This window comes from Sceloporus occidentalis, unplaced genomic scaffold (genome assembly GCF_023333645.1).
Source record: "Sceloporus occidentalis isolate IW3139 unplaced genomic scaffold, rSceOcc1.0.p SCAF_8, whole genome shotgun sequence".
In the NCBI taxonomy this organism is placed as follows: domain Eukaryota; kingdom Metazoa; phylum Chordata; class Lepidosauria; order Squamata; family Phrynosomatidae; genus Sceloporus; species Sceloporus occidentalis.
The window spans coordinates 35,905,099-35,924,801 of NW_028316988.1; the positions used below are offsets into that span (position 1 = coordinate 35,905,099).

Below are 19,703 nucleotides of genomic sequence, written 5' to 3' on the forward strand. Positions count from 1 at the left end.
GCCAACTCTTGGCGAGGCTACATATTCAGCTGAGCGAGCTCCAGTTTTATCCAGAAGTTACATTCTTGCCAAGGCTTTGTAAGGGAAAAGAATGTGGGCTAGTTTCCCATCTCTATGAACTTCAACTGGAAAGGTACTGACCTTAAACAGTGATAGGGGATAAAGTGGATGAATGTTGGTGGGGAGGAGGGATATTTTAAAGTTTGGCTTGTGAAACGTCCATCTTTAAGCGTTGGCACACAGGAGTTGTATTTGTAAATGGCACCTTAAAAATTTTCTACATGTGGCACGATCTTCTTGGGCTGGCAAAAAAATAAAAGAAAAAATAAAAGAAGGGCAAGTCATTTGAAAATTTGTTCCCTCGCCCCTTCCCTCCACTGGAGATCGGCTTTCTCAAACATGCCTCCAACATTTGTTGTACTACCATTCCCACTATCCCCTGACATCACTGACCACAGTGGCTAAGGATTGATGTTCTAGTTCAATAGATCTGGAGGGCACCAGACTGATAGGCATTGATATAAAACAACTGCTTACTCTGGAAAGATGCATAACTATGTCTCCCACATTTCCCAGCCAGTTTGGCTGATCTTCAGTGATTTGGGGAGTTGAAGTCTAAAACACTTGGACATCAGCGTTTGGGAACCACTGGTTCAGACTACAGTCTAGAGTGGATTCACCTTCCCACTAACATGGAAGCTACCAGCCAGCACTGCTTTTTAAAATTTGAATAATTTCAAATTCAACCAAAAAGGAAAAAGGCAGACTCTGGCATTTGGAACAAGCCATGACCTCTTTAAAATAGACAATAAAAAAATCTGTTTAAAATGCATTTTTTAAAAAAGGTGCAGGGGCTGACTATGATAGATGCTGCTGGCAACCCAGGCCCTGTGGAACGTGGACTTACAGCTTGGCATAGATGGTCCCAGCACATCATCCAAGAAAGGGCTTTGGCAACCCTCTTCTCTGCTTATAATTAATCACACCACTAACGTTGCCTTCAGTATTGTGGAACAATCATGGCCAGCCACGTTTGCCTTTGCTGGCAGACATATACAGCCATGTAGCACCCCTCAGAAAAGAGCCAAAAAAGTACAGTGCAAGTCACGTATCCTGCAAATATAAATTACTTCTCCCTTTAAAAGAATCCAGTTACTTGCTGACTGAGATGCTCTCCCCCTCCTCTTTGGGTGTTCTGAGTTCATACTCGTCCGGCACGCACAGCAACTAGGAGCAAAGCAAAGGAGTTGGTGGGTGCCTGGTTATTTTTAAATGCATGTCCCTGGCAATGCACTTGGGCCCCTTTAACAAAGGCGCAACTAGTTTAGAAAGTCCGAAGCATAACTTTAATGGGATAGCGCAGCATTCTGGTGTCCCAGAGAATGTGGGGCAGAGTTAGGAACCCTTCAATCCTATCTATTTATTCTAAAAGCGGTTAATATGTGTTTAGTCATAGAATCATAGAGTTGGAAGAGACTGTAAGGGCCATCCAGTCCAACCTCCTGCCATGCAGGAAATCTCAATCAAAGCATCCCCGACAGATAGCCATCCAGCCTCTGCTTAAAGACCTCCAAGGAAGGAGACTTCACTACACTCCGAGGAAAGAGTGTGTTCCACTGTTGAACAGCCCTTACTCTCAGGAAGTTCCTCCTAATGCTAAAGTGAAATCTCTTTTCCTAGAGCTTGCATTCATTGTTCTGGGTCCTAGTCTCTGGAGCAGCAGAAAACAAGCTTGCTCCCTCCTCAGTATGACATCCCTTCAAGTATTTAAACAGGGCTATCATATCACCTCTTAATCTTCTCTTCTCCAGGCTAAACATCCCCAGCTCCCTAAGTTGTTCCTCATAGGGCTTCATGGTTTCCAGACCCTTTACCATTTTGGTCGCCCTCCTTTGGACATGCTCCACTTTCTCCACATCCTTTTTAAATTGTGGTGCCCAGAAATGGACACAATATTCCAGGTGGGGCCTGACTAGAGCAGAATAGAGTGGCACTATTACTTCCCTTGATCTAGACACTATACTTCTACTGATGCAGCCTAAAATCGCATTGGCCTTGTGAGCTGCGTAGCCCATGATGAAGGTCAACCAGTTTGTGTACAGGCCAAAGCATGTTGGGCTTTTAAGATTAAATTCACATTATCAATAAATACAAGGAGATTAGTTTCCTTTTTCTTTTTATCCATCATCACCTCTGGAAGCTGTGTGCATCTCATTGGTGAAATAGGAGGGGAAAACTACCAAGGCCTTCATGCCATGGATGCAACTCGTCACTAATTTCATTGTTTACAGAAGCAATGTTTCCTGCATAGAATATGATGTTTTCTGTACAAAACCCATATGCATGAATTTTGTGCAGAAACAATCCTGGACGACAATGATTCTTTTAAATCTTGCATTCTTCACGTCCAGATTTTCAATGTTTGAGTATCACATTTACAACTACATTTCTTTGAATATTGTCATCCCCGCCTGAACCATATAGTGAGGCCATATAGTGAATTGGCCTCTGGGTTTTAAAGGTGCTATCCAAAGTGCTGAATTCTATCCCATAATTACTTCAGTACCTTGGTTATCGTATTTATTTTATTGAAAGTTTAGGCTAAAAGTAGGAGTGGATGAAACACTACCCTGACCTCATGTTTACACTAAAGGTTTAGGCTAAAAATTATCTTATTTAAAGTTTAGGTTAAAATCAGGAGCAAATCCCTCACCGCACTAAGCTCATGTTTAAGCTAAAAGCTTAGGCTAAAACTGTGTTATTTAAAGTTTAGGTTAAAACCAGGAATCCTCCACCACACTGATCTCATGTTTAAGCTAAAGGTTTAAGATAAAATTATCTTATTTAATGTTTAGGCTAAACCTAGGAGTGGATTAACCATTCCATTGACCTCATGGTTAGGCTAAAGATTTAGGCTGAGTATTTGTTTGTTTGTTTGTTTGTTTATTTATTTATTATGTTATTTAAAGTTCACTAAAACCAGGAGTGGACCCACCACCACACTGACTTCATGTGCTACTTCTGGGTTTCTCATAGTTAACTATTTGGCCATTGTGTGAACAAAATATCGGATCATAAGGCATTGGATTTATTTCTGTCCTCTTACGAGAAAGTGAATAAACTCTCTTATACCAACTTCATGCTTTATTCAAGAACATATTGCACAGTGAATCCAAGGCAAACTTTCCAAAAGGATAGATCAGCCACATGAGTGTCAGCAACCAGCAAGTCTATCAATCTTGCTTGTTTTAAAGGAAAGCCAAGTCATAAAATGTTAATTGTTCACTTCGAACATGACTCACTCCTTTCCTTTTCATTTTGTGCGCCAAACTCCATGTCTTTCTTCTACTCCCATGCTCTTCGCTAGCAGTTAGCACACTGCTTGAAGATATATTCCTTGTAGCGACAAACACTGTTGGGGTACAAGGCTGGGAGCAAAGATATGCAATAATGGGACCTTTCCACTCTTATCTTGAAGAACCTGGCTTCAGTCATCACAAGCATTGACTCTATGAACTTACTTTACCACCTTCCTTTCCTCTTAATCTCCTGTTGACATGGCATATTGTGCTAGAATCATCCAATGTGCAAGACCTAATAATAGTGATAATGGTGCCTATTAATATCCCTGCTTCCTCATCTCTTTTTGTAGTGAAAGAGCACAAGTCCAGAATTATCCATCTTCCTCCCAGTGGTGATGTATTTCCCTCACTGATGGACAAATCATGGCACATACTTCTGGGATTATTTAATTCCAACACTGCTTTGCAGGACTAGTAGGAGGTGAAAGTGAGAAAGATAAGAATGGCTTGCTCCTCTGTGTTCCGACTCATCTGCTCTTGAGAACCTTGTTGATGAGGCAGGTCTAAAGACATAGAGGAAGGACTAGCTGACACAAGAGAGAAATGTGTGGTGGGACTCACATTATTCTTGGATTTCAGTCGAGGAGAAGTCTACCATTCAGCCAGCCAGAAAGTCCTTTGTTATCGTTGCTCCTGCTGCTGTTGGTGTATGCTTTCAAGTAATTTCTGACAAAGGATGCTTCAGGTTAAATCTGGCCTTCTTGGTTCCCCAAACCCATCTTCTTCAGGTTCCCCAGATTATTAGCTCCCCTTCCTCAAGATATTATCATTTGATGATTTCCCATTCTTTTCCCCTTCTAAACAATTGCAGTCCCTCTCCTAAAATGTTGCTTTTCAATCCCACTTCTTTGGGCTGTAACCCCACAATTTAGGGGGATGGGGTTCTCAAGCACATCCCTGAAAGGCTGAAGGAGATTCCCCACCTTTGTTGGTGGAGAAAGGAATGGAAAGCTCTGGCTGGATCCTCAAAAATGATGGCATTGCTTCCTTACTTCCTAGCACCCTTTGCAGTGTTCTAGCTCTTAACCTATCCTGCTTTGGGGCCACTCACTGAAGGCTGCCATCCTTCATGATGTGCTCCTGTGACACTCCATCCATCCCCTGACTTTACCAGGCTCCGTCTGCCTTTTTCCTTTGAAAGGTTACATATGCCTTGAGGGAGACTGAATGTTGGAAGGGGAGGGAGGAAGTGTATGTGGGGAGGGGGGAATCACACTGAACTATGCGCTTTGTGCCAAATCCGTGATCACACTATTGCCACTAACCAATGGGTTATTTATTTTAAAGGAGAGGAAGACAAACACACGCTTTTATTATATTCCGTCTGCTCTGAACAGACCAACACAAATAAGGCTTTCAGAAACAGGCGGCTCTTTGCGTAACCTTGTTTTAAGAGGCAAGCAGACGTTTATGTTTAAACTATTTAGGAGAACAAATAGCTGCAAGATGTAGTTCAGATGGCCTTTCTGCCACAAGTATTGGATGCTCTGCTTGAGTGGAGCAGCACATATGTTCGGTGCTTTTGCCTGGATGTAAGGGAACGGTATGGGAAGAAACCTCTGGGGGGAATCTTGGCTCCCAAAGCCATATGGACCCTTCCAGTTAACACCCTCTTTGAGGTTAAGGGTTTGGGGTTAAGGATGTTGATGACAGAGGGCCCAAACAGACAGGCCAAAATAAAGCTGCTACAGGTCACTTTGGAGGTATGCTATTTAAATGATGCATGGTTCCTAAGAGGCTGGAAGCCGCACCAAAGCTATGCTCCAGTCCTAAGGACTGGAGCGTGGCTTTGGCGTGGCTTCCGGATTGTTACGGCACATGCATCATTTAAACAGCATACCTCCAAAGTGACCCGAAGATACTTCATCATAAGGATATCTTATTTTTCTGCAGGGAGGGTAAAACGGGTGAAGGACCAGAAAAAATGGCATTTCCCCTTTATAGGATGGTGCTTGAAAAGGGAGGAAATCAGACAAGGCACAGCTCCAAAATCAAAGTGAGACAAGACTTCAAAGGTGCTGTGAGAATCATTTACTAGTCTGTCTGAAGTCTAATGACCTTTCTTAAATTATAACTGGTTAATAATATAGTTTAGGGATCCAAAGAAAAAGGACAGGGAAAGTCCCCAGGAGGACGTGAACACAGCAAAGGGAAGAATTCTGGATGTCAACCACTATCAGTTTTTCATTCTCTGCCATTCTTGAAATTTGGGGACTGGAGGCATGTTGGGAAAACCCTTCCTCCAATCTTTACAACTTATCTTCTTCTGTAAGTATCTGGGACTAAGTGCTAAGATAACCATCACACACACACACACACACACACATCATCCAGAGACTAAGAAATTTACAGCGCTTTATAAATAAAGGTTAATAAGAATAATAATAAGAAGCATTGGCACAATTTTTGAACCAGTTCTTGGCCTCTCTTGCTTGGTCACCATAAATCAGGGTTAGGCTTGCCAGGTTGAAAAATAGAGAGGACTCCTGCATTTTTAATGGTTGTGTCGCAAAGGCAGCTTCAGCAGCTCTTGCTTGTCATTCCACTAGGTAGCAAGCAGCGTCTGTTGGAATTCCCTCATTTACACAGCCATCAAATGTACAGGAACCCTTTTAAGTGAGAATAATTCAGTTCTCCATATGTTGTTGGATGGAAAGTCCCAGTAATCCTAGCACAGTCAATGGTAAAGAAAGGTGGGAACTGCAATTCATAACATTTGGATGGCCACCATCCGCACCCTGCAATAAAGCCTAACTAAAAGGAAGAAGCCAGGAATGAGACTAAATTAAAAGGGTTATGTTCAGCCCAATGTTTGAGATGCACATGAGGGACCCAGCCCCTGAAGCTGTTTTCTGCTATGCAAGGGAGATACTATATGGATATAGAGTTAGATTTCAATCTCGTTCTCTATAGACATATCAGATTTTGATGTCTGTACACTTATTGTGGCCTTCTGGAATGGGGTATAGATATCCTTTAGGAACACCAGAGGAAAATCCCGAAAGGAGGACATCTAGCAGAGGAGCTCACTCCTGTGTTCATATTTTGTTCTCTCTTAATTTTAGGTGGTCTCAAAGGAAACTGAGTTTGGAATCTGATAGATTCATCTTGGCAGATCCTGAGCCAAAACATGCCTCTAGGTCTCCATTGGTGGAATTGATCTTAGTGTACATCATTGATCAGACAGCAAACCTTGGGTCCTTCCATACTCCAGTTTCTTTTCCTCTACATTAACAAAATCCCAAATGTCACACATAAGTAGAAGAGACCAAACCAATTTTATCAGTCAAGATTCAAGAAGAAAATCCTAGAAAACCCCAACAAAACCAAACAACAGTTCTCTGTTAACGCTTCCCCAAAACACACTGAAGAAAAGACAGAGAAGTTATCAATGTACATCTTCACACTAAACTCCCTTCTTAAAGGCTGCATAATTTTCATGCAAATGGCATCAGTCAGCATCAGTGTTCCCAGTTCTTTAGGAACCAGCAGCCTCACTACATTTATGGATTAGGCTGCATTTCCATTCCTTGCTTCTTGGCCTGTTCTCTTTGCAAATGAAAATATCAGATCCTCAGAATGAGAAAAAGGCAGCTGCCTTTATTATGTGTTTTTGTGCATGAGAATGAGGCAGACCATCTGAGCTTGTCTTGATTCTAAAACATTTTCGGTAAGATCAGCTTAATGATGAAACATGCCAGTGAAATGGAGCAACAGAGCTCCAAAGCTCCAGAAAATGCTTCAACGGTTGGAGATGGCGGGGAGAAGAGAATTCAGAAGAGATTCAGATGAAAGAAACTGATACTGGGATTTATTGCTAAACTGCAAAACAGACTCAATGTCTTGGAGAACTCTTTTTTAACATTTGAACAAGAATCTAGAGCACTTTCACACCACACAATTATAGCACTATGATACCACTTTAATTGTGGTGCCTGCATCCTATGGAACCCTGGGGTTTGGAGTTTGGTGAAGCACTAAAGGGCCTCTCTGGTGGAGAATTCTAAGTATCCCTCCCTAAACTGCAAATCCCACAATTCCCCATTGTTGTTCTGTGCCTCTGAGTTGTTTCTGACTTATGTAGGGATGCCATATCCCGCCTGTAGGCAGGGCAATCCCGCTTTGGGCAGTGCTGACCCAGTCCCGGTCCGGTTTGGTGCCAAAACCGGGACGGCACCACCCGCGGCCACCTCCGCCCCCGCGCACGCCGCGGGGGCTTCCAAGGCCTCGCTGAGGCCTGGGAGCGCTCTCCGCGGTCGGAGCTCCAACCGCGGAGACGCTCCCTTCCAGGCACCAGCGAGGCCTTGGAGGTGGCTCCGCAATTGTGGAGTTCTTCAAGGCCTCGCCGGGGCCTGGGAGCACTCTCCGCGGTCAGAGCTCTGGCCGCGGAGACGCTCCCTTCCAGGCCCCAGCAAGGCCTTGGAAGGCTCCGCGATCGGCTCCGCGATTGCGGAGTCCTCCAAGGCCTTGCCGGGGCCTGGGAGGAGGAGGAGGCTGCTTGCCACTGCGGCGATGGCCGCGATGACGGGTGGCCCCCGTGCCCCTTCCCGGCCTGAGAGGAGGCCGAGGCTTCCTCCCAAGCCGGGAAGGAGGACAAGGTTTAAAACTGTAGGACCTTTTTTTTTTAATTTCCTGGCCAGGAAATTTTTTTTTAAAAGGTCCTACATTTTTAAACCTTGTCCTACATTTTTCCCGGTTTGGAGGTCCTCAGATATGGCAACCCTAGACTTATGGTGACCCTAAGGCAAGCCTATCAGAGTGTTTTCTTGGCAAGATTTGTCCAGACAGTGTTTTTTTTGCCAGTGCCTCTTTCTGAGGCTGAGAGAGTGTGATGTATCTAAAGTCACCCAGTTGGTTTCCATGGCAGAGCAGGAATTCAAAGCCAGGTGTCCAGAGTCATAAGCCATCCTCAACCCACTATATCACACTGGCTCTGTGAGGATACCATAGGATGTTGCCTATCTTCCTTTTGTCCCATTTATGCAGGGACAATTTTATTTAATGCTGTTTTTCAACTGCTTTTCAAATGTCCCAGTTTTTCTCTCCTCCTCCCACTTTCCCCCTTCATCCTCAGCTTACTCCAGTTGCTGCAAACTGGATTCAAAGTACAAAAACAGTTTGTATGTACTCACTGAACTCAGCAAGTGAGATAGAACAGAAGAGCCGCGGGCAGAATTTAGTCCTTCCCAATAGGCTCAGGCAAAAGTTAACAGCTGCAGCCTCTCCTTGTGTGTTCTTCCTCATTACTAACATTAGTATCTGGACCAAATTCTGCACATGCATCCTGTAAATGTTGGAGGATATGATATTGCTGTGGCAGTTAAAGTAGGGTCAGAGGGCTATAACTGTGCAGCGTGAAAGAGTCCCAAAGAAGACTCACAACTTCCCTAATATCAGAGCCAGAAGATGCTGCCATGTGTCACTCTGGTGTATATATATATTACATTTTCCATGCACAGGTCATGACCATCCAATGCCTCCATGAATCCGTGAGATGAACTCACTCCGCTCTCTACTCAAGTTGATGGAACAGTGGAAAGATTTTCTCTGGTCTATCTCAATGTAAACTATACCACTTTTGCATACTATAAATAGACTTCTCCCCACTCAAAACAGTTTAATACCACAAGTGCAAATCTTATGCATATGACGGGTGGGGGAAAATCAGAACCAGAAGAGGAGGCAAGCTCAACAGTATGTTCATGAACTATAATTAAAAATTATTTTAAAGCAGTCAACAAAACTGTCTTTTCCATAAACAAAGCACCTGCATCTGACTTCAATAAGCTATGCTTTGTTTAAATGTGTAAGGCAAGTGAAAGCAATGAACAATTTTCTAGAGGTTCCAAGATCATCCTTACAAGATACTAAGCACACTGAACAACATGGAATGGAAAGCTATCCAAACTTGGATTTCATTTGGAAACACCAAGTTACAACTTGAGAATGTCACAGTTACTGGCAAATTTATTTGAACACATACTCACATGATGACCACAGAAACCAAGGCTATAAAAGTTTCAGTCCTGTAAATCCAAAACGAAAGGCCATTGTTTTCCCATAAAAGAGAACATATATAGTGACTCACGGTGGAAGTGTTTTGCTTTGAGCTCATCTTTAGCTGCATGGATCAAATCTCAGTGAAACCGTCCATTTACCTTACATGTTTGTGTGGCTGCTGCTGCTAAAAGCATTAAATTTAGCTACTGTCTTTAAAAATAAAATAACTCAACAACAATCATCCAGGTCAGTTCCTTTCCCAAAGCTGCAGATGTTGTTCTTGTAATACCTGTTACAGCAAAGATCTGCTTTGGGGGGAAATTCAGTCTTACACAAGTGAAATGCACAGGTACATTGGGACATAAAAGTGCTTCGGAGAGGTGATCACTCTGAAGAATGCAAAAGATATTTCCTGCTGGAATAAGAAACAAACCTTGTATTCTTCTCTGACTATGGGATAATTCTATCTTTGTAGGAGCGGATAATGCAAACAAGATCATTGTTAGTAATGTGTAAGTTCTTTGGGTACTGAGAAATGTTTAGTTTGCTGAACTGCATGAGACAGAGTTTGGAAAAGCCCAATTTTGGACTACAAATCCTAGCCATCTGGTTCCAGGATAGTCCAAAAAGTGACTTTTCCATACCCTGTATCCAGTTTGTAGAGGGATAGTCATCTAAGTTGTTTTTGATTGTTTGCAGTCAATGCAACCATGTTTTTTTCCGGAACCACTGACCAACATGATCATAGTGTAACCTTTGTGGAGATTTCCCATTTCATGACAGCTGAGGCCATAAAAAAAAATTGGATACACCCTAAGGTACCATATGACCCTTGTTGTTTCATACACATAAACTATTCAGTACAAGAATTCAATACTGCTCCTGTTAGTAAGATCCCACTGAAATTGATCAGACTCAAATAAGTCACGACTTGTTCTTCACATTGATTTCACTGAGGTATAACTGTAAATAATTTAGTCTAAACCTTCACCCCAAAATCTATTTGGAGTTAAGTGGGATGTGAGACACAGACATACACTGAATCTAAATAACCAGGTTGTTTGGATCATGGCAACTGTGCAAAGAATGAAAAAACAGCAGCAACTGACTTTTCGGTTATAGTTCCCCCCAAAAAAACATAGCAGGCTCGGAGATTCTGGAAGATGCAGTCCAAAACCTCACTTTGTGCTACATGGGCTCACATTTCTTTCGCAGCATCAGCCCAAATCAGTCAGTTCAGAGCTTACGGCTACATATTTATAACACATTTAATCCACTTCTTTACGCAAAATTTTCATTTTTAAAAAATCATCCACCATTGTACCATAAATGGAAACTTGTGTAAAACATGCAAAATCTTACCAGATAGGAATTGAGGCAGTAGTAGAAAACACATAAGAGAAAGCATTACAGAATATCAAGAGCCAGGCTGTATGGGAGAAAAGGTGTTTAAATTGCATACAATGAAAGGACAAGCTCTACAAGACAACTTTCCTCATCAACAGTTTCCAGGGATATAAAACAAGCAAGTGGCCGCTCCTACCTTGATACCTGTATCTGGAAAAGTTTTAAAGAAGGGAAACATGTCACTTAACATTTGCTCTATGGCATGCACAGTACATCTCCAAAATGCAACTCAGACGTGCATGACAAGCATTTATTTTTTACCCTGCTTTGCCAAACTGCAGCTTTCGTAAGCAATCCTTTTGGACAGCAGTGTGCAAGAAAAGCTTTATGAAGTGTCAACGTAGCTTCGAAACCCATTTTTCAATGCAATGCCACAATTGTTCCCTAGCTCAGTGCAAAGATAAAAGTGGAAGGCAACTTCTTGGATCAATGGCATCTCTGTGTGTGCAAGAGAGTTTTTTTGTGGTGGGTAGAGAATGGCGAGGAGCTATGAAGATGCTGTTTTATGGGGAGGAATGCAAGCAAATTTTGGCAGCCAAAAAGGTGGGTGTTATGATTAGAATGAATGGAAATCAATGTTTTTGCTCAGGGAGGGAAAACGGGTAGGAAAGCACCATTAAGATCATAATGCAAAAAAAAAAACCCCTTTCTCCTCTATTGTCAACCACTTCTTTACATACAGTGGCCCATAGTAGTCAACTCTTTTGGACATTAGCAAGCAAGCAAAAAAGTCAAAGGGTAGATAGGGGGGAAAATCAAGCAGCTCCTTGCATCCCGTTGCATTATATTAAAACACAGGCCAAAATAATAATAATAAAAGAGGAACATACAAAACACAATCCGTAGGACAGGCACATTCTTCCCGCAAAACTGACAAAAGAAACCAATAAAGGGATGGGGAGGGAGAACCGAAAAAGAAACGAACACAGATCTGGCGGAACAGCACAAACCTTCGGGTTCTGTGTTCTCTTTGAGGTGGACTTGCTTCAGTGGGCAACAGAAGATTTCATGACACTTAGCACGAAAGGGGGATTCTTTTTTCTTTAATTCCGTAGATTGGATGGAATCTTGCCGTAACATAATATACTCCTGTGTGCCAGGGGGAGCGTCATCCATAACTGCGGTCACCACATAACAAAATGAACTTAAGTTAGAACGAAAGGGAAAGGGAAAAAAAGAAAGAAAGAAGAAAACAAAGAAAAGAAGAAAACAAAGAGAAAAAAAAGTATCTAGAGAAGTAAATCGACTCTATAAATCCGAGCTTGAAAAGTCCATTATTATCATTATTATTTATGTTGAGCGTCGTTTCCAGAAATCCTTAGGCTGGCTGGAGGCTCGGGGACTTGTAGTCCAATGACTATGTGGCCGGCCTGGTGTTTCTGGAAACGGAAGCCCAAATTTAAAGAACTTTGCCCCAGCTCTGCCTATAATGATAAAAGGGAAAAGATGTGGGAAGGGGTGAGGAGATGAAGCAACAAGGGAAAATGTTGGTAGAGAGGAAACAGAAAAACAAAGTGGATTGTTGTTGGTAGGGTAAAGAAAAAGAGGACAGAATGGGATTGTTTCTACTACTACATTTAATGCTTATATCATTCTTCCTAGTAGTTTTGCCTAAAACGTGTTAGCTTACATATTGGGAAAAAAGTTTATCACAGGAGATACACACACACACACAGACACACACACAGACACACACACGTCCATTCCCAACTCATTTATGAAATACTACCATTTTTCTACCATATATTCCACCACACAAATATACCACCTCTCAGCGCACAAATGTACAGACCGAGGCTAGCCCAGCAACTTATGGAAAAATATGGAAATGCATCACCAAAGCAAGAGAAAAAGGAAGATGCAGATCCGCATTAGAGCAGAGTAACTATTTCTAAAGGTCCATATATTGCTACCATTAAAAGACAGAAATACAGTCGTCTGTCCACATTTGCGGCTTGGACTTTTGCGGCTTTGAGTATGCACAGATTTGATATGTTCTCTCTTGGGGTCTCTGGATCCTCTGGTGCAACTCTCCTGGACATTGATCATTATCTGCACTGGAAGAGCTAGAGATTCCTAGAGAAAACACTTCTTTAGGCATTTATCACAATTTCAGCAGGTTATAGTTGGGCTGTCTATCGCCAGTTGCAAGGAGGCCCAAGCAACCATCCCAGGTTTTGCCCCTTTTGGGATGAAAAAGACTGAAAAACAGCTCAAATTACTCTGCAAAATCCTTTTCTCAGTGTTTTGCAGGCAGCTCCATCTAGCAAGTCCCCAACCCCTGAAGCCTTAAAAGTGATGCAAGGTCCCTTCCAGTCACCCAAAATGGTAGCCATGGCATCACAGTGTAGGCTACTGCAGTGCTAGAAATGGGGCAACGTGGACCCTTGGCTTCATGGACCCCTATGGAGTAGAAGGTGGGCTGGGGAAGCATCCAACATTTCATCCTTAAGTGCAGAACTTGGGAAGTTCCTTTTAAATGTTACAGTTGGTTAAAAATATGGTTAGCGTCCAAAGCCCGCTCAGTTATATCAACATGCAGGAGGTGTTCTCAAGTTTTGGGTAACATAAAAACTGGCTGATTTCTTGATGCAAAAGAGTTCTCCCTAGAATCTGATTTCATAGCCCTTGAGATATCCCAACATTATGAGTTTCTCAGCTGTTACCAGATATTGCAAACAAAGGTACGGTTCCGGTTTTTCAACACAAGTCCTCAAAGCAACTTTAATAAAAACTGATAGCCAAAGAAAGAGAGAGGGGGAGAATGAAAAGCACAGAACTGCAAAACTGCAAAATCAATAAGGCTATAATCCTGTATGTACTTTCCCAGGAGTAAGTTCTATTGAACTTAGTGGAATACAACAATTCCAAGTCAACCTGGGCAAGATTGGTCTGAGAAAAAAACCATCTTGCAGAAGCAAGTGAAAAGATCAGAATTTGGAGAAGGTTCTTTTTTGGATGATAGTTCCCAGGACACCCCCAGCCAGCATGACCACTTTTAATTCAAGAATCCCTTTAACTCAAAGATAAGAGGCATGCCACCCTCCAGATGTTGTGGAACTGCAAGTCCCAGCAGGTCAATGGTGAGGAATGCTGGGAGCTTTAGTCCAAGATCTGGAGGGCCTCATGATTTCCACCCCTAATCTACACATTCCTGGTTGGCCCTTCCTTCCTTCCTAGTCCTAGATTAGTACTGAGCAAAGTATAGCCATCCATATGCTGTAGAACTGCAGCTCCCAACATTCAGAGGTTCTCAACCTTTGATCCTCCAGCTGTTTTGGACTTCAGCACCCAGAAGCTTTTGCCAGCATGGCCAATGATGAAGGAATCTGGGAGATGAAATCAAAAACATCTGGAGGACCAGAGGTTGAGAACCACTGCAATTGCGTATGGTGGGTAGGACCTTTGGAGTTGCAGTCCAACTACATTGGGGGCCATGGGATCCCCACCCCTGCTTCCAACTGGAAATGCCAAGGACTGGCGTTGAATTACAACAAAACAAGCCAAGAATCAAATAGGTCTGCAGCTGCATCCCACAGTTACCAGAAGTCTGTGTCACTCAATTCCTCCAAACATCTAGTTCAGCTGCGTATTATCACCTTTTCAAAGCCAGGTTCTCAGAATTCAAAACTTCTGATGCAACCTTATTTGAATGTGGATGAAGCTGTCTCGGTGGCATGATTGATGTCATCATTGTGAAATGAGCAGTAAAACCATTCCTCAACATGATGGATTGCCCAAAGCCAGGGATGGAATTTATTAAAAACTGAGAATCACAATAAGGTTTAAGAGACGGAGGGAGCATGGAAGTTCTCCGGTTTCCTGATGTATTGACAGAGACGGACAAGTTAATGTAAGCCATGTACGGAAATCTACAGACGTGCGCCAATCCTGGATTCTAATTACTATCCTGGCACACCAATTAGTGCAAAATGTTTAACAGCCTTCTGTCAAAGAAAGGGAAGGATAAAGGCCATTGACTGAGGAAGAAAGATTTCTGTGTATCAAAAAGGGGCAGCTCACCGACAGAATTTATGCAGTGAACTTTATGAAGGGCATGAGCAGCTGAGAAACATAAAAGAACATTTGCTTTTGCAGTTGTTGTTGGCTTACATAAAATGAAGAAAACAGGTAAAAGGCAGAGGAGAAACAAATGCATTAACTCAATGAAGGAAGGAGCGGACAATATTATATAAATGAAGCACATCATAATTTGGTTAAAAATGCCAGGATTAATATCCATCTTAAACAATGTTTTAGAAAGTTCACAACAAAGGAAGGGTTTAGACTTTTGGATTGCATGGAACTTCTGAGCTGTAAAGTCACTGGGGATAAAGCATCTTCCACCACAGAAATCCAGAACAAATACTAGATGGGTATAGGAATGTAATTGCTTGACTATTTTGACATCACATACATGGATGGATACTTACAGTTGTTTTCTCCCTGTCTGCAAAAAATCTAGAATGTCAGGAATGTACATTCATTGGCAATATTTTTGTTTCAACAGAGGGCTTGGGGAAACCAGCTCTTAAAACATCCTCCTGAAGCTGCTGCAAGGATCCAAAAGGCTCTTGGTTTCATTTACACTGCAGAATTAATGCAGTTTGATGCTGCTTTAACTGCCATGACTGAATGCTATGAAATTTTGAGATTTGTAATTTTGTGAGATAGTTATCCTTCTCTGTTGGAGCGCTCTGGTGCTACAACAGATCCCAGAATTCCATAGGATGCAGGCATGACAGTTAAAGCAGTGTCAAACTGCATTAATTCTGCAACGTGGCAGCAGCCCATGACTGCTATATAGTCTCACACTTTTCTCTAGGTGATTTCTCTTTTTAAGACAAGGAGTTCTTGGCAAGCGACCGGATGATGTCTGAAGCAAGTATTCTAAAGATGCTGCTTCTCCCTTTAACATGGCTGATTAAGGCTGGCCTTTTAAATTATGGATCAAATACTTAGGACTTGTGTGGATCCAACAAGGTTCTGTAGATCAAGGCTTTGCCACTGGTTTTGATACAGTCCGTTTGATGGCAGAAAGCACTGCGCCAACTCAGTGTTGAAGACACCAGCACTGATGTGCCAGAATTTCTTTTTTTCTCCCAGCAGCTATACTAAAATGTTTCACATTTCTGGATCACAGAAGCTAAACAAAGCTTGTTTTCTGCCACCACAATGCACTACTTTGCTAAAAATCCATTGCTCTTATGTCTAATCTGATGTGCACGTTCCATTGTGTAGACAGGCACATGTGGTACCAGGACTGTAGTTCAAGGGGAGTAGCTCAGACTCTCTAGCAGAGAATACTAAGTACCTCACCAAACTGAAACTCCCAAACTTCCATGACAGTTAAAGTGCTATAAATTTGTTATAGATGTATAGTGTAGCTATGCCCACTCTCAAATTCCACATTCCACCAAATTAAAAATTAAAATTATGCTCAATATTGAATCACAAAAATGAATAGGGTTTTTACAAGTAGCTTCCCAAGCCTTGCCAGAGCTCCTTGGAAATCTACAAACTGATTAATGCACTAGGGATGAATCACTAGAAACATCAGACCTGGAGGAGGGCATCTCCCCCCTCCATGTTGTTGCTCTTTTGTTAAGTTATCTCACATCAATAGTACTTCATTGAGCACAAAGAATGCAGCCTGTTCTACACTGAGCTCACACCATTTGAAGGTCTTCCCAGAAACTGCAAGGGGTGGAGGTGGGCGGAGGTGGAATGACAGAAATCCACCATCTCTTCCCACTTTAGAACTCTTGACCAAAAGAAAGCGTTCTCTGAACGTTTCTATTCCTGCCTTTATACACAGAGAAAAGCTGACTGCACTGAGCGATGAAAGGAACTTCACTTCAGGAGCAAAGCGTTCGATGAATATAGTCCCCCAGGCTCACAAATGGACAAAACGGACAAAAGCATAGAAGCGATACATTACAGAACCTCAGCAGGTTATAGCCATGTGCTCCAGAAGAACACAAAAAACATGATGTGCAACTGCGTCCTCAGTTTTGTACTGGCATCTGGCTCATTACTCTGCTAGGCAGACTGCTAGTTAGTGCTCCAAAAGGACTGGTTAATGTTTCTTTAATGGGAGCTCATGGTTAGCAGACGGCTGGAACTCTTTCCAGCCATGGGCCATACTAGCTTCAGGCTTCTGGGGGGCTGTAATCCATAAAGGGACTTTTCCAAGCTCGAAGGGACACAATACCCAAGGCAGGCCCAGTGAATCTGGCATGTAGGAATTCAGGAAGATCAGATTAAAGACTAAAGATCAGATTAAAGGCCCATCTTGTTCAGCATCCTGTTGGCATGACGGCTGTAGCCTGAAGCTTACGGAAAGCCTACAAGCACGACATGAATACAGAAACCTCTTGGCCATGTTTCTTGACATCTCACATTTGGAGGCACATGGCCCTGTCAACCACAAACCTGCCCAATCCCTTCCTAAAGCTGTCCAAATTGGAGCTGCCCATCTTTTAAGGTCTTTAAACAGAAGTCAGATAATGGCATCTTTCAGGAGGGCTTTAGTTGTGGATTCCTGCATGGTGGGGGGTTGGACTAAATCAGTGGTTCCCAAACTTTGATCCTACAGATGTTTTGAACTGCAGCTCACAGAATTCCTAAATTTTGCTCAAACTGGCTAAGGCTTCTGGAACCTGAAGTTCAAAACACACAGAGGACCAAAGTTTTGGAACCACATGATCCTTTCCAGCTCTAAGATTCTATGATTTTATGACAACATTTAGATCTTGGTGGACATGTCTGGAGGGTCTGGGGGCTAATCCAGAGCTGGATGGACTGGAAAAAATGTCTGCCACAAAAAAGCCTAAAAGCCAGAAATAATTGAAGACCTTTTTATGATATTGAAAAATTGACTTTTTTAAAATGTTGCATAGTGCAGGGAAGGGGTTGTAACCTATTCAGATGGTGAACTGGTTCTCTTGAAGGCTGCCAGAAAAGGCAATTCACCCTTTCTGGGGGGTAGGCAGAAAAAGTGTAACCCAGGAATCTGGAAGGGCTGAAAAAATAATTTTGGGGCTGTATGTGGCCCCAGGCTCATACTTTGCCCAACCTGGCCTAGATCAAAAGGAAACAGGTTGACAGACTGCTTGCTCTCTTTATGCTTTTCAGAGAAAATGTTTTGAGTCACAATCAAAGGGGCTAGGGTCTTGCAAAGTACCCTAGAAACGTCTCGTACTTCCCATCCTCATCAGCTTGGATGGGCCCTTTTTATTCATTCATCCTGGTTGCTTTTCAGGTTTCTTGATGCTACCTTTGTGCCCTGCAACAAGGATTTATCTCAGACCTTTGAAAAGGCAGGTGCAGGAGGTGATAGGATAATCAGTTTGCTTGCCAGGTACCCTTGGGGTGGCAGCAACAGCTCAAGAAGAAACTGCAAACTCTTACGCTTGAGTCTTTGGGTGCTTGACATGGCTGTGCACGCGCTCTTAATCACACCTGGCTGTTCAGCCATATGGCGTCACCATGCCCTTGCCTGCCAGCCTCACCTCTGTGTTAATTGAAAGATTATTCCAGAGGAAGAAAATAAATATATGCAGACACTGTTAGGATATATTGCTCCACCTCTCCCCAATCCCAGACCTCACATAACTAAACCACATACTGTCTTGGAAGCCACGGTTATTATCTACAGCTCCCTGAAGATTCTGAGAAGAGCGGTGGAAGATCATCTGCAAGTGCCTATGAATCTTAGCACTCACAGCCATAGAACTGGAAGAGATTTTGCTGGCCATTTAGTTCAACTCACTATCAGTGCAATAATTTGCCACTAAAGTACTTCTGAGAAGTGGGCATCCAAACTCTGTCTCAAGATCAGCAGTGAAGGTGAATTTACCATCTTCCAAGGCAATCCAGACTGATGTCTAACAGCTTTTGCCATCAGGGAGGTTCTAGCAAAGGTTTAGGACCATTGGTTTGGGTCTTATCCACTGGAGCAGGAAAAAATAAGGCCACTCCTTCTTCTGCTTAACAGCTTTTCAGATATCGAAATTGATGATCATATTCTTCTCATCTTCTCTTCTCCAAGATCCAATCTGCACTGCAGAAATAATGCCATTTGACACTGCTTTAACTGCCAGTGCTCCATGCTATGGAATTCTGGGATTTGTAGTTTTGTGTGCTATCTCTGTCAGTATCTAGTATGCTGTCTGGTGCATTGGATTGTTGTATAAGAGCACTGTTTTTGTTGCTGCTGCTGCTGCTGCTGCTATGTGCCTTCAAGTCATTTCTGACTTATAGTGACCTTAAGGCAAATCTGTCATGGGTTTTTCTTGGTAGTATTGCCATCCCCTGAGACTGAGAGCATGTGGCTTGCCCAAGGTAACCCACTGGATTTCATGGCTGAGCGGGGATTTGAACCCTGATCTTCAGAGACATAGTCCAACATTCAAACCATTATGCCAGGCTTACAGTGAAATAAGCAATGTAAAGCTTCCAAAGACTTCTTCCTACATATTACGCCAAAAGAGACTTAACACGGGTCTTTCCCTGAAAAGGGTGACAATTGTCCAGCCTTGGGTTGGACTGTGAGTCCTAGCATCCCCAGCCAGCATAGCTGATAGTGAGGAATACTCAGAACTGCCATTTATCAACTTTTTGAGATCCTCATGGTTTCCATTCCCTCACTACACCAGGTTAAATAACCTCAGGGGTTAAAAACAGAGCTTGGAAAAATTCCTCCCCCCCACCCTTCTTTTTTTTTTGCTCGACAACTCCCAGAATCCCCAAGCTGAATTTTTCCAAGCTCTAGTGTTGACACAGTAGCCTTTGCTTCTTTCTTATCATTATGACTTCAGGGAGTACACCTACTTCAACAGTTTAGCAAGCAAAGCCTCAGCATATGGCATCACTCTCTGGTGGCTCAAGGAAACCAGCATATTTAACAAGGAGCTGGACCAGCTGTTTTTG

General features: G+C 42.7%; 1 protein-coding gene across 4 annotated transcripts in view; it reads right to left on the reverse strand.

Moving 5' to 3' along the window:
- Positions 1-19,703, reverse strand: part of LOC149308685 (fibroblast growth factor 13-like) — a 153,007-nt gene that overhangs the window by 64,689 nt on the left and 68,615 nt on the right. For 2 of the 4 annotated variants that reach the window (XM_089536291.1, XM_089536292.1), the window contains one exon: positions 11,720-11,887. The exons of 1 other annotated variant lie outside the window; for it this stretch is intronic. In XM_089536291.1, coding sequence (XP_089392417.1) covers positions 11,720-11,887 — 168 coding nt within the window. Of the gene's footprint in view, positions 1-11,719; positions 11,914-19,703 lie in introns of all 4 variants that reach the window. One more of the 4 variants, XM_089536295.1, reaches the window with a different exon arrangement.